This window comes from Lepidochelys kempii, chromosome 15, assembly GCF_965140265.1.
Source record: "Lepidochelys kempii isolate rLepKem1 chromosome 15, rLepKem1.hap2, whole genome shotgun sequence".
Classification (NCBI taxonomy): domain Eukaryota; kingdom Metazoa; phylum Chordata; order Testudines; family Cheloniidae; genus Lepidochelys; species Lepidochelys kempii.
This window is the reverse complement of record NC_133270.1, coordinates 2,946,876-2,962,150: the sequence shown is the minus strand read 5'-3', so window position 1 is coordinate 2,962,150 and position 15,275 is coordinate 2,946,876. Positions and strand designations below refer to the sequence as shown.

Sequence of the window (15,275 nt, the reverse complement as noted above, 5' to 3'; positions counted from 1 at the left end):
TCCCATCGAGGATGTACCATTCTATCTCCTCGGGACACCCTCTAGGAATGGCTCCGTTTGCATTAGGGGAAAGACCAATCCTCCCGAGACTCAACCTTCACTCCGGATACCCAGGCATCCCAATGTTTCACAACGTGGTCGGCGTGTCGGGGAAATGCCACGTCCGGTTTCCACCGTAGGGCTCTGAACTATTGACGGGCAGGCTCGGGTGTCAGCCCCATCTGGATTCTGTCCCCCGCCCTGCCTTTTTTTTTTTTTTTTTTTTTTTTAAAGTTCATAGTCGTTCATGTGTTCTTTAGGCATTTCAGCTGCCACCTCTGCTAAGGGTCCACTGAGCTGTGGCCTCAGCTCCACCATATACTGGTCTGGGAAGAGGCTGTACCCAAGACAGGCCCTTTCAAAATTTTCTAAGAAGGCCTCTGTATCATCACCTACCTTGTATGTGGGGAATTTCTTGGACTGGGGAGTGGTACCTGGAGGAGGACTGTTAGGGCTACCTGGCTGACCCAGTGTAGCCTTTTCCAGCTCCAAGCACTTCACCTCTCTCCTCTCTTCCACCTCCAAGCGCTTCATCTCTAGGAAGAAATTCCTTTCTTCTGCAAGTAGAACTCAGCCTGGGTTAAGGGCATCCCTCCATCCTTGTACTGGGATCTCGGGTGGGGGAGGGCTGACCCTTCCCTTCTGGGAAGTCTCTGGTCTCCAGCTCCATGACAGAAATTCAGGAATGGGATAGGATGTCTGGGCTTGATCTAGGTCTGTCTTCTCTGTGGTGTGCCGCTTTGGGAAGACTGGTTGCTCTAGGGTTTCAGTGCCCGACCACAACCCCATCCATAGGACTGCCCTACTCTAGCCTAGCTATTTCGTTGCCACGATCAGGGCCCCCTTTATCCATATGCAAAGCACGCAGCTGTGTAGGGCACCAGGAAATTTGGGGCACCAAACGTGCTGTTGCAGCCCCTTCTCTGGCTCATGCCCAGGGCCCCTGCCCTGCCCCAGCCCCACTCCCACTCCCCTGAGCACTGAAGCATGGCTGGACCGCGGCACTCACCGGCATTGGGAGTGCAGCAACCCAGCCCTAGCCAAGCCGCCGGTGAGTGCTGGGGGGTGATTCTCCCTGCAGCCCAAGCCAGCCCCCCCCCCACTCCCCATGGAGGCCTGGGGCCAGCCCCCCAGCTCCTCCTCCGCAGAGGCCTGGGGCCCCACATGCATCCCCCATGGAGGGGCTGCACAGGGCCCCAGAACAGCTAGGGACAGCCCTGGCCATGATGCTAGAAAAAAATAAATTGCTTGTTGGACTCCTTTGACAGGCTGAACCCTTTTCGTGCCTGTTCCCCCTCAGGCAGCAAAGAAAAGAAAAAATCCTCCCTGGCTTCGCAGGCTGCCAAAAGGGAAAATGTGTCCTTTTAAAATCCTGAGGTCTGTGCCTCTGGTTCAGAATGATCCCACCGCTCTGCCACCGTGGCAAGGCTGATCTCTCACTCTGGCACTTCGAGTGCAGATGGTGGGGCCTGCAAGGATTCTAAAAATTCATACTGGCCACTCCAGGCTGGTATTAAACTCCCAAGGTTACAGCTTCTCTCTGACCTTGGCTGAGTAGATGCTGCCACCACCCAAGTAGAAAAACCCCTTTGAGAACAGAGGAAGGCGCACTTGGGGATTCCTTCCTGTGGGGCACCTTCAAGCCCTTTCACACACACACACCCCCGGCCCCAGGGAAGAACTAAGAAAACGAAGGAAATCAGCTGTTGCCACCAGCTAATTAAACAATATGTGCACAACCCTCTTAGGACACAAAAATTCAATCCTGTTCTTAAAAAAGGTACATTTTATTTAAAAAAAGAAAATACATCTGAAAACTCAGGTTATTGATAGATTTACAAATAAACAAATACAAAAATTAAGAATCAAGAGTAGCTTTCTTGAGGTCCAGCTTAAAGGTTACAAGCAAAACAAAAGCACCTGGAATTAAGCAGAGAGAAGTCCACAAGCCATAAAGAGATAAACCTAATCACATCTTCCTAGACATTTTCTGATCTGCTTACATATCTGGGGTTTCAAATGAGTAGTTTCTAGGTATGATTTAATGAGTTTTCATACCTGGCCCCAAGCTCTTACAGCATAGCTGCAGCCCTGTGTCTGCTTCTCCCGAGAACAGACAGGCAAAGGGGAAGTTTTTTCCCAATTTTAAGAAGTTCTAGACTTCCCATTGGCTCTTTTGGTCAGGTGCCCACTCCCTTCCTTTTACCTATCTAAGGAAACTTTTTAATCCTTTACAGGTAAAGCAAGTAGAACACAACTACTAAGAGGGATTTTATAGCTAGCTGGCTGTCTGGGTGTCCATAAAAGGGAGCTACCCCCTTTCATTTATCACAGCCTCTTGGAGGCTTCTCCACAGACGCAGGGATCCCACCGTCAGGCAGCATTCCCTGATATTCAGCTTCCAAGACTTCACCCCAGTACTCTGAGCTGTACGCCCTGGCACTACACTAGATAATTTCTCCTTTGCATTTACAATTGTCATATAAACACAGACTCATGTCACACACTAGTCATCACTTGGCCAAGCTATATATTCTTATGAATCCATCCCTCCAATTCCTCAACCATGTGTTGTTCTTCTATCAACTCCCTCCAGTTGGTCAGTCTCTAGTAATAAGTGAACTCCAGACACATCATAGCTATGACCTTCCTTTCACCCAATAACATCGTAATTCAATCCAACAAAGCAATGGTTTGTCTCACTACTTTCGTTCCACACACCACCACGCTGGCTGGCGCTCATGGGTCTATTCATCCTCCAGTTACCTAGTGCTTTCTTCCTCTTATTCTTTGTTCACTTATTTCATTAGGCTAGACTTACCAGGTGGTGACCAGGAGGAGCAGTAATCTTTCCAGAAATACCTCCGCTGGCATCCAGTCTTCTTCCCAGACTTTTCAAACACAATTGCCCGTGGAACAATAGGTTTGTTAATTAATCCCTGAGGGCGCCTGGAGTTTTGTTAAACTGATTTTGACTGTTGCACCAGGGAGGAGCAGGATGTAACCATGCTCTTGCAAGAGTTCTCTTCTGTTTACCTGGCTGTTTTGAAAACAGAATTGGAATCCCAGGAAGAGCTAACATTATTCATCTGTGGTGTCATGTTGGCAGGAAATCCTGCACTCAAGCACCAGAGGAGGTGATATTGTATCACCTAAGAAGCATATGTGAGTGCACACGGACATTTGTGAACAGCAGAACATTACTGGTCTTAAAACCAGAGCTTTAATTTTTTACAATTTTAGATTAGCAGGTCGCACTCTCGACCAATCAGACAAGGTGAACAGCAGGGTCATTCTCCAGACACTAGACCTGTGGGGTTTTGTTCAGGTTGAGGTATTGTAACTCCAGCATTGGAATCAGCAAATGGATCCAAATTTGGAAGCGGAGAAGGGCTCGGTTTCCTAAGGGAGATCGGGGTCCCCACAAACATTTCAGGTCTCAAGAATCCAGAGACAGAAAATGGGAATCTGCTCTTTCTGCAGATTAGCAACAGAAGGATTCCAGCCACTCAGCTCTCCCTCCCCAAGGATGACATGACTGAGAAATCAAGAACTGACTAAATTACACCAAGTGAGCCTCTGCAGGGACCTTGGCACCATCAGCTTCGGACACAGAGGACACGAGTTCAGGATGCACCTCAGCTCTCCCGCCCTAGGAGGAGGATCTCATAGGCACAGCAAAGCTGAACTGGGTCTCTGAAGAGACCTTAATAGCTGCTCACTATGATAATTCCCACTCACTCATCCACTGGCGGGCACTGACGGCCGGCTCATCTGAGAGAGAAAACTGACCCAACCCTCCCAAGACTAGAGTCAGACTCAAAATTAACCCACCTCCTCCCTGACTGGAATCCTGTAGGTCACCCAATTCCATTTCCAATGGAAGCCAGGAATACAGTAAGCTGGTATCCTTAACCTCTGATGTGCTCTGCGGCCAGATGAGGTCTATTTGTTCAAGCTCATAACAGGACCTATCGAAGCTGCACAATCCTGATCTTCCCCTGGCCTGAAATAAAACAAAACGGAAGAAAAGACAAGGAAGAAAGCAGAAGAGAAACCCCCTGTAAGAGAGGACTCCTCAAGAGCCGGTGGGATGCGACAGCTACCACCCCATCCCACAGAGAGAAACATCAAGCTCAAGGAAAAGGGAAGTCACAGAAAGTCAGTGAGACACTGCTGTATCTATTGCACCTATCACCATGGCATCACCGCTGATCACCATCAGATGTTTAAGGAAGCTCCATGAACCTCATTACACCCTTAAAAGGGCATCTCCCCTATTTTTCTCCCCAGCCATGAAAGTACAGTGCTTGTAAGGAGAGAGAGAGAGAGAGAGAGAGAGAGAGAGAGAGAGTACCACTGAAAGAGAGAACAATGCTTCCTTGTCTTGCAATGGTCACAATAGGGCACACTCTCCTCCCTCCCTGAGAGTCCCTGGCAGAGGGAAGGGTCCAACACAGCCATCCTGACAGACTCCTCTCACTGACTAAGGAGCTCCCCTTAGCAGGCTGCCAAGCTAAGCCTCCCTGTGGTACTTCACAGCCCTGCTGGTATGTGGCGAATTCGAAAGCTTTCGTGAGAAGTTAATGTATATGCTGGCAAGCCCCCCCAGGGTGACATGAATACAACACAGGGCTACAGTAAACGCTGGCATTATTCAGGAGACACGCGCAGCGGGTGATTACGGCCCCCGTTATTTTCAGAACGGGGACAGATAGCCATTTGCAAACATAATGGGTCAAATTCAGCCCTGATATAAACAGGCTCAGTTCTTGCAGGTTTCAATGCAATTGCACCCACATAATGGATGATCCTTGTAGCCATAACAAGCATCGACTGTTCCAGGCACCGCATTTCATTGGGATTTAAGCACCATTTCGTAAACTTAACTAGGCATGTGAATTCCTGTTTTTGAGAGAGGCAAGTGTCATCTTGTAATTGGAGCAGAGAATTGGGAGCCAGGACTCCTCAGGTCTATTCCTGACTGCCACTGATTCACTAGGTGACCTTCAGCAAGTTACTTAACCTCTGTGCCTCCATTTCTCCTTCAGTAAAATGGGGATAACACTGACCTACCTCAAGGGGTGATTATAAGGCTTAATTAATACCAGCAACGTGCTTCAAGAGCCTTTGCTGAACTATGCTCTCCAATAGCACCAATACGATATCATTATAACGAAAGGGGATAATCTCGCGTTGGTGGCTGAGTAGCCAGGGAATATTCATCAGTGCCAGCAGGAGCTCTGGCGTGTGATTTCCACAAAGCCACAATAGACTTAAATGCCCTTTTAGGGTTTCACACTGCACAGAAAGGCAAAATACACAACCTTGTCTGTCCACAAAACCTCTCCAGAGTAGCTGACCTAGCGTCTCAGCCCACCCCTTCCATACCCTCGTTACATGTTCATTTCAGACTCAAACAGAAAAATGAGCTAATCTCATGCGTGCCACTTGCTCTCACGTGCACAACTCTGAAATCATCTGAAATCATCACTCTGATCCACCAGAAAATGTCAAGAAACGACATTTACGAAGGGGTGGTTTGTTTCAAGAAAACTACCCACAAAAACAGGACAAGGAGAGTCTCAGCTGCTTTCCCAAAGCAGTCACAGGGGTTAGGCACTCATGCGGTTAGCCTACTTTATCAGCTATCGTCTATTAAATGCGATCCCTTACCCACCGGTCAGGAAAGCCCTTTGAGTGACGAGGCCAAGAAACATGCCACATCCAGACAGCACAGTTCGTCCTCAGTGCCTCCTGGGAACGGGGGAGACGCAAGAGGAAGTTTTTATTTGCAGAGAAAATAGATGAATAAGCAATCTTGGCTGACATTCCTGCCATGGCACAATGAATGTACCCATTAAACCCCCGCTGACAGCAACTGGAAACCGCTCCAAGGCTTTGCAATAGCGGGTGTCTGGAACAAAGCCCTGTTTGTACGGCATGACTGATTAAAAAGATCCCCAGTCCCCATAAAAAAAAGCAGCCGACTGACTGTGATCCAGTCTGCAAGCCACGGGAGGGAGGCTCTCCTGGCTATACTTTGGTATTACGCTGAACATGCTACACCGATTGGAATAACGAAGCAGGAATTAAGCATGGTCTTGGACAGCCACAACTCCCAGTCTGGGCTGCGTGTCTGTGCTTATTTTCAATGTTAGATACTGGCAAAACATGGCTCATCTTTAGTGTTTCAAAAAAAAAAAAAAGGAGGAAAAATCCCTTTTTATTCCATGTTAAACATTGTTCTCTTTGACTTGAATAAACATAGGCCCCTTCAGAGCCCCAAGCTGCTCAGATGAGCTCCCAGCAAGCATGGGGCAGCCTCAGGATCCACTGCCCTTCAGCAAACCACTGTGATCATGAGGGACAAACTCCCCACAGCCACTGGATCATTTCAGGGCCTGCCAGTCCACAACAAAACCTCTGCCTGTTCCAGTGGATGATCTCAGAGAGCATAGAGGACTTCGGTGCCTGCCTGCCTCCCTGCTAGCTCTTTATACCTCGCTCACCAGCATATCCAGAATCAACACATGCCAAAAACGGGGCAGTTTCGGGGACCTTCCGTCTCTCTCAGGAGCTCCCCTTCTCAGATGTTTGCTTCTTGGGGGCTTTAACCAAACAAAACCAGAGACACCACTGACAATTCTCCCATTAACACAAAAGCATCCTGAGAGCACTCTGGCTATGAGCAACCTTCAATGGAAGCTGACCGGGTGTCTTTACGAACACACACTGAGAAATCAGCTGACCCCATCTACACCGGCACAGTTGTGACCCAGAGAAAGAGCTATATCCACTACCTGCTGTCATACATCACAGAACTAGTTTTGTGTTCAGTGCAGACAGAGCCCTAGTCCCCCACAGGTTGTCATCAATGCATTTACCCACCTCTCACCTTCCCTGCTGGCAATTTGGTGAGTTACTCACCTGCTTTGTCCTGCGTGCAATTACACACACACACAGAAACACACAAAGTGCTAGGGTCCATGTATTCATTATTTGTACTGCAGTAGCACCGAGGAGCCCCAGTCATGGCCAGGACTCCAGGGTGCTAGGCACTGTACAGACGCAGAACAAAAAGCCCCAAGCGACACAGGTATGTGAGAAATAGCATTTATCATGCCCCTTCCACTGCCTCTTCTACGTTACCCACACCAGGCCTACCTCTAACATACCAGATCTCAGGGGGATGTGGGAAGTGATGTTTATTTTTAAATCAGGCTGCCCCAAAGGCGTTCCCTCCTTCCCTCTCCAAATACAGGACGCTCCCTTCCTACCTCCCTTACATGGACCCCATTTCCAAGAAGGCAGAATTCAGTCTGTGATCAGTGTCTGACTTGTGTTTTGTTCTTTCCATGTACATTTTTCTCTTGCCCTCTAAGACCTGCACATGGATTTATTGGTGTGAAAGGAAAATATAATGCCAATAAAAATTTAAACTTTTGAACATTTCTAAAATATATTGCTTGCTAACTATGTACCATCTACAGAATACATGATGGTGTGACAAAGGTTTGATTGGTATACCTCACATACAGCTTTGCCAGCCATACCTAATGCAACCACCCAAGCACATGACGGTCAGACCTGCACCGTCATCACGGTAATATTTTTGAGTGTGTGACATGTCAACAGTTGAACTAAACTCAGATTTCATTCACACAGAGCTTATATACTGTAGGCCCATCGTAAACAGGCTGTGACTGTGGGTACATCTACACCACCCACGTTACGCCACTGCCGCGGCAGCGCTGGGAGATGGGCAGTACAAACACGCTTTATCGCCGGGGCGAGCTCTCCCAGCGACAAAAAAACCCAGCTCCCCTCTCAAGCGGTGGCAGGTTTATGGCCAGGAGCACAGCGCCCGGTGATAAATTGCTGTCTATACTGGTGCTTAAAACTTTTGTTGCTCAGGGGGCTGTTTTTTCACACCCCTGAAGGACAAAAGTTTTAGCAGTGAGAGCAGCAGCGTAGGCACAGCCTGTGAGACAAAGGCATTGTTCTGGCTTTAAAATGGGAGCTGCTGTTTTCGATCTCCTTAGAGTCCCACCCACAGCTGTGAAGTATTCATTGAAATATTCACTGCCCAAGCTGTGAACCCAAATTCTGCAAGACAAAGGCAAGTGAGTCCTGCCCTCCCCTGTAAATATCTCAGGCTGCGCAGGAGTCACAATGCCTACTGTAAAACTACCCCAAGGGCTTTAAAAAAAACTGGCTCACTGCTGTATGGCCCAGACCACCAGATACACCGTGCACCCAGTTCTGCAGAAAACTCTTAAGGGATGTTCACAAGCCCTATTTCCCCCTTACACTGGTAAAGTTCTTTCACAATTCAGGATGCAAGGCAGGATGATTTATCCACATTAGGATTTCATCAGCAATCCAATTCCATGCTTGCGCTCTAATAAGCACTCTACCTGACTGGTTGTTCCTCATACGGATAGCTTTTGCTTTGGCCAGCTCCAAAGCAGTGACCCATCGTTGCCTCTCCACTTCGGAGCTTGCCTTTAGATGGTATGTCCTTCCCCCATTGGAGAGTACGATGTTACAGGAGTCCTCTGTATCAATGTGCGCTGTTGACAAGTTGATGGTTCCGCGGCAGGTGTGAGCCATTTCAGCCTGTGTCCTGCACGAGAGAGAAGGGGTATAAAATCCTCTGGGTCCACACTCAGACCTTTTAAAAAACTACTATTCCTTGACCACACAACATTCCCCTGCTTGCCATGCGCTATTCTGCAAAACTAACCCACTAGAGCAGCTGCAAAGAAAAACACCCAGAGAATTCAGAGAACAAAACTGAGCCTTCAAAGCCAGGAGCAGAAACAATCCAACACACACAGTTTGGAATAAAGTGTTCAGTCGCTTTCACTGCACAGCCCTCGTCTGTTACCTTTAGGGTTTTGCATCCCAGCAAAATAAGCTTCTTGCTGTCCAAAGTTACACTACTTAAAGCTCTTCCTCCCCCACACAGCATTTCCCGCCTAATTCTTACTGCTGCTTCTTTCCCTTCCCACTTTCATTGCTAGGGTCCCATTCAGTAGCTCTGACTCACAAGACAAAGGGTATGTCTACACTACGAAATTAGGTCGAATTTATAGAAGCTGGTTTTTTAGAAATCGTTTTTATATATTCGAGTGTGTGTCTCCCCACAGAAAATGCTCTAGGTGCATTAACTCGGCGGAGCATTTCCACACTACCGAGGCAAGCGTCGACTTCCTCAGCTATCCCACAGTTCCCGCAGTCTCCGCTGCCAATTGGAATTCTGGGTTGAGATCCCAATGCCTGATGGGGCTAAAACATTGTCGCGGGTGGTTCTGGGTACATATCGTCAGGCCCCCGTTCCTTCCCTCCCTCCATGAAAGCAGCAGCAGACAATCGTTTCGCGCCTTTTTTCTTGAGTTACCTGTGCAGACGCCATACCACGGCAAGCATGGAGCCCGCTCAGGTAACCGTCACTGTATGCCTCCTGGGTGCTGGCAGACACGGTACTGCATTGCTACACAGCAGCAGCAACCCGTTGCCTTGTGGCAGCAGACGGTGCAATAGGACTGGTAGCTGTCATCATCATATCCGACATGCTCCTGGCCACGTCAGCCAGGAGCGCCTGGGCAGACATGGGTGCAGGGACTACATTAGAAGTGACTTGACCAGGTCATTCTCTTTAGTCTTGCAGCCAGTCCTATTGAACCATCTTATGGTGAGCAGGCAGGCGATACGGATTGCTAGCAGTCCTATTGTACCATCTTCTGCCGAGCAGCCATGAGATGCGGATGGCTTGCAGTCCTTCTGCACCGTCTGCTGCCAGCCAAAGATGTAAAAGATAGATGGAGTGGATCAAGACAAGAAATAGACCAGATTTGTTTTGTACTCATTTGCTCCCCCCCCCCCCCCCGCCCTGGGGACTCATTCCTCTAGGTCACACTGCAGTCACTCACAGGGAAGGTGCAGCGAGGTAAATCTAGCCATGTATCAATCAGAGGCCAGACTAACCACCTTGTTCCAATAAGAACAATTACTTAGGTGCACCATTTCTTATTGGAACCCTCCGTGAAGTCCTGCCTGAAATACTCCTTGATGTAAAGCCACCCCCTTTGCTGATTTTAATTCCCTGTAAGCCAACCCTGTAAGCCATATCATCAGTTGCCCCTCCCTCCATCAGGGCAACGGCAGACAATCGTTCCGCGCCTTTTTTCTGTGCGGACGCCATACCAAGGCAAGCATGGAGGCCGCTCAGCTCACTTTGGCAATTAGGAGCACATTAAACACCACACGCATTATCCAGCAGTATATGCAGCACCAGAACCTGGCAGAGCGATACCGGGCGAGGAGGCGACGTCAGCGTGGTCACGTGAGTGATCAGGACATGGACACAGATTTCTCTGAAAGCATGGGCCCTGCCAATGCATGCATCATGGTGCTAATGGGGCAGGTTCATGCTGTGGAACGCCGATTCTGGGCTCGGGAAACAAGCACAGACTGGTGGGACCGCATAGTGTTGCAGGTCTGGGACAATTCCCAGTGGCTGCGAAACTTTCGCATGCGTAAGGGCACTTTCATGGAACTTTGTGACTTGCTTTCCCCTGCCCTGAAGCGCATGAATACCAAGATGAGAGCAGCCCTCACAGTTGAGAAGCGAGTGGCGATAGCCCTGTGGAAGCTTGCAACGCCAGACAGCTACCGTCAGTTGGGAATCAATTTAGAGTGGGCAAATCTACTGTGGGGGCTGTTGTGATGCAAGTAGCCCACGCAATCAAAGATCTGCTGATATCAAGGGTAGTGACCCTGGGAAATGTGCAGGTCATAGTGGATGGCTTTGCTGCAATGGGATTCCCTAACTGTGGTGGGGCCATAGACGGAACCCAGATCCCTATCTTGGCACCGGAGCACAAAGCCGGCGAGTACATAAACCGCAAGGGGTACTTTTCGATAGTGCTGCAAGCTCTGGTGGATCACAAGGGACGTTTCACCAACATCAATGTGGGATGGCCGGGAAAGGTACATGACGCTCGCATCTTCAGGAACTCTGGTCTGTTACAAAAGCTGCAGGAAGGGACTTTATTCCCAGACCAGAAAATAACTGTTGGGGATGTTGAAATGCCTATATGTATCCTTGGGGACCCAGCCTACCCCTTAATGCCATGGCTCATGAAGCCGTACACAGGCAGCCTGGACAGTGGTCAGGAGCTGTTCAACTACAGGCTGAGCAAGTGCAGAATGGTGGTAGAATGTGCATTTGGACGTTTAAAGGCGCGCTGGCGCAGTTTACTGACTCGCTTAGACCTCAGCGAAACCAATATTCCCACAGTTATTACTGCTTGCTGTGTGCTCCACAATATCTGTGAGAGTAAGGGGGAGACGTTTATGGCGGGGTGGGAGGTTGAGGCAAATCGCCTGGCTGCTGGTTATGCGCAGCCAGACACCAGGGCGGTTAGAAGAGCACAGGAGGGCGCGGTAAGCAAAAGAGAAGCTTTGAAAACCAGTTTCATGACTGGACAGGCTACGGTGTGAAAGTTCTGTTTGTTTCTCCATGATGAACCCCCCCGCCCCTTGGTTCATTCTACTTCCCTGTAAGCTAACCACCTTTCCCTCCTCCCTTCGATCACCGCTTGCAGAGGCAATAAAGTCATTGTTGCTTCACATTCATGCATTCTTTATTCATTCATCACACAAATAGACGGATGACTACCAAGGTAGCCCAGGAGGGGTGGTGGAGGAGGGAAGGAAAATACCACACAGCACTTTAAAAGTTTACAACTTTAAAATTTATTGAATGCCAGCCTTCTGTTTTTTGGGCAATCCCCTGTGGTGGAGTGGCTAGTTGGCCGGAGGCCCCCCCACCGTGTTCTTGGGCGTCTGGGTGAGGAGGCTATGGAACTTGGGGAGGAGGGTGGTTGGTTACACAGGGGCTGTAGCGGCAGTCTGTGCTTCCAGCAGCATCAGCATGATGAGAGGAGGCAGGATTCAATGCTGCTGCCACCTTTCAGCTTCAGCCCGCCACTTACTCTCCTGGTCATTTTGTGCTTTCCTGCACTCTGATATTATTTGCCTCCACGCATTCGTCTGTGCTCTGTCAGTGTGGGAGGACAGCATGAGCTCAGAGAACATTTCATCACAAGTACTTTTTTTTTCTTTCTAATCTTCACTAGCCTCTGGGAAGGAGAAGATCCTGTGATCATTGAAACACATGCAGCTGGTGGAGGAAAAAAAAAGGGACAGCGGTATTTAAAAAGACCTATTTTATAAAACAATGGCTACACTCTTTCAGGGTAAACCTTGCTGTTAACATTACGTACATAGCACATGTGCTTTCGTTACAACGTCGCATTTTGCCTCCCCCCACCGCGTGGCTACCCCCTCAACCCTCCCCCCCCCATGGCTAACAGCGGGGAATATTTCTGTACAGCCACAGGCAAACAGCTCAGCAGGAACGGGCTCCTCTGAGTGTCCCCCGAAGAAAAGCACCCTATTTCAACCAGGTGACCATGAATGATATCTCGCTCTCCTGCGGATAACACAGAGAGATAAAGAACGGATGTTGTTTGAATGCCAGCAAACATACACTGCAATGCTTTGTTGTACAATGATTCCCGAGTACGTGCTACTGGCCTGGATTGGTAAAGTGTCCTACCATGGAGGACACAATAAGGCTGCCCTCCCCAGAAACCTTTTGCAAAGGCTTTGGGAGTACATCCAGGAGAGCTGCAAATACCAGGGCAAATTAATCCTTTCACATGTTTGCTTTTAAATCATATATAGTATTTTAAAAGGTACACTCACCGGAGGTCCCTTCTCTGCCTGCTGGGTCCAGGAGGCAGCCTTGGGGGGGTTCGGGGGGTACTGGCTCCAGGTCCAGGGTGAGAAACAGTTCCTGGCTGTTGGGAAAATCGGTTTCTCCGCTTGCTTGCTGTGAGCTATCTTCTTCGTCCCCAAAACCTGCTTCCGTGTTGCCTCCATCTCCATTGAAGAAGTCAAGCAACACGGCTGGGGTAGTGGTGGCTGAACCCCTAAAATGGCATGCAGTTCATCATAGAAGCGGCATGTTTGGGGCTCTGACCCGGAGCGGCCGTTCACCTCTCTGGTTTTCTGGTAGGCTTGCCTCAGCTCCTTAAGTTTCACGTGGCACTGCTTCGGGTCCCTGTTATGGCCTCTGTCCTTCATGCCCTGGGAGATTTTGACAAAGGTTTTGGCATTTCGAAAACTGGAATGGAGTTCTGATAGCACGGATTCCTCTCCCCATACAGCGATCAGATCCCATACCTCCCATTCAGTCCATGCTGGAGCTCTTTTGTTCTGGGACTCCATCATGGTCACCTCTGCTGATGAGCTCCGCATAGTCACCTGCAGCTTGCCAAGCTGGCCAAACAGGAAATGAGATTCAAAAGTTTGTGGTTCTTTTCCTGTCTATCTGGCCAGTGCATCCGAGTTGAGAGTGCTGTCCAGAGCGGTCACAATGGAGCACTCTGGGATAGCTCCCGGAGGCCATTACCGTTGAATTGTGTCCACAGTACCCCAAATTCGACCCAGCAAGACTGATTTAAGTGCTAATCCACTTGTCAGGGGTGGAGTAAGGAAACCGATTTTAAGAGCCCTTTAAGTCGAAAAAAGGGCTTCATCGTGTGGACGGGTGCAGGTTTACATCGATTTAACGCTGCTAAATTCGACCTAAAGTCCTCGTGTAGACCAGGGCTAACTCTCTCTCTGCCATGCCCCTTTATCTGCTCTCAATTGTTGCCTCTTGTCTGATGTTTAGACTGCAAGCGGAGGGGGGGGGCTCACAGCCCAGCAGTGAGCCCTGCGAGGGAAGTCATTGGCCAACATTCTACTGGGGACAAACACCTTCCTAGGAATCATTACTTAGGGGTGATTTCATCCCCTAATTTGCAGGAAACTAGGCTGTTAGATTTACTCTGCATTTGTAAAGTGCCTGTTGCTCACGATGCTATATGCCAATGGTTCCCAACCCACCGGGGCTCGTCTCTCACCTGTGCTCTCCCTTCCCCTGGGCAGCAGGCAGCGGCGTGGGGAGTAGGATCCAGCTGCAGATGCACGGAAGAGCACCTCCAGGGACCACATGGGATGGGAACAGGCTGCTGACTGTCCACTCGTTAGCTCCGGCTGCTTCCTCCGAGCTGCTGTGATGCCTGGATCCTGCTCTCACTTCCCCCGGGCAGCAGGATCCAGGCAGCAGTAGCAGTGTGGAGGAAGCAGCTGGAACCAGCCAGCAGACAGCTGCAGGAGCTGCTCAGTCAGGGACCTTTGGACACCAGTGTCAGAAAACTTTCTACAGTTGGACCGGCCTGTCCCTGGCTTAGCCTGATGGGCGGTTTGAGCCAACCCCTGCCTACTGCCTCCCTCAGTCTCTTCACTTCAGCCTCACTCCACACCTGCCCCTCATGCCCTCCTGCTTTGGCCCTTGCCCCCACCACTCCTCTCCTCAATGCTCCCTCTCGTTTGCCTTGCCATTTGGTGCATCCCCTCCCAACCACACTCCATCAGCCAAACAAATCATTTGCTGCCCTCAAATTTAGAGACTAACCAATTTGAGCATAAGCTTTCGTGAGCTACAGCTCACTTCATCGGATGCATACTGTGGAAAGTACAGAAGACGTTTTTATACACACAAACCATGGAAAAAATGGGTGATTATCACTACAAAAGGTGACTAGAACACCTTTTGTAGTGATAATCACCCATTTTTTCCATGTAGTGATAATCACCCATTTTTTCCATGGTTTGTGTGTATAAAAACGTCTTCTGTACTTTCCACAGTATGCATCCGATGAAGTGAGCTGTAGCTCACGAAAGCTTATGCTCAAATAAATTGGTTAGTCTCTAAGGTGCCACAAGTACTCCTTTTCTTTTTGCAAATACAGACTAACACGGCTGTTACTCTGAAACCTGCCCTCAAATTGTTCACTCTGCTTGTGCATTATCCTCCCTCCCCGCATTCCTCTGCGGGGCAGGGACTGTCTGCAGCTCTGTTTGTACAGCCCCAAGTACGTGGCCATTCTTGGTTAGTCCCTAGGCACCACCATGATTAATAAAAATGGAAACCATGGCATAGGATTTAGAAACCTCCAGCTCCTTTTTATCACAGCATCACTTTTTACTCTCCCCTCAGTGGTGGTTTATGGCATGTTTTAGCCTTACATGAAGTGCAAGGAATTTTTCATACAATTAAGTAGCAGGGTCCCAGGCCTGCAGAATTGATGATCTAATTAAACCTCAAAAGC

At 49.2% G+C, this 15,275-nt stretch overlaps 1 protein-coding gene across 1 annotated transcript in view; it reads right to left on the bottom strand.

Moving 5' to 3' along the window:
• Positions 1-15,275, bottom strand: part of OSBP2 (oxysterol binding protein 2) — a 372,195-nt gene that overhangs the window by 296,071 nt on the left and 60,849 nt on the right. The window contains exon 2 of the mRNA XM_073313236.1: positions 8,460-8,668. Within this exon, the coding sequence (XP_073169337.1) occupies positions 8,460-8,668 (209 nt within the window). The remainder of the gene's footprint in view (positions 1-8,459; positions 8,669-15,275) is intronic.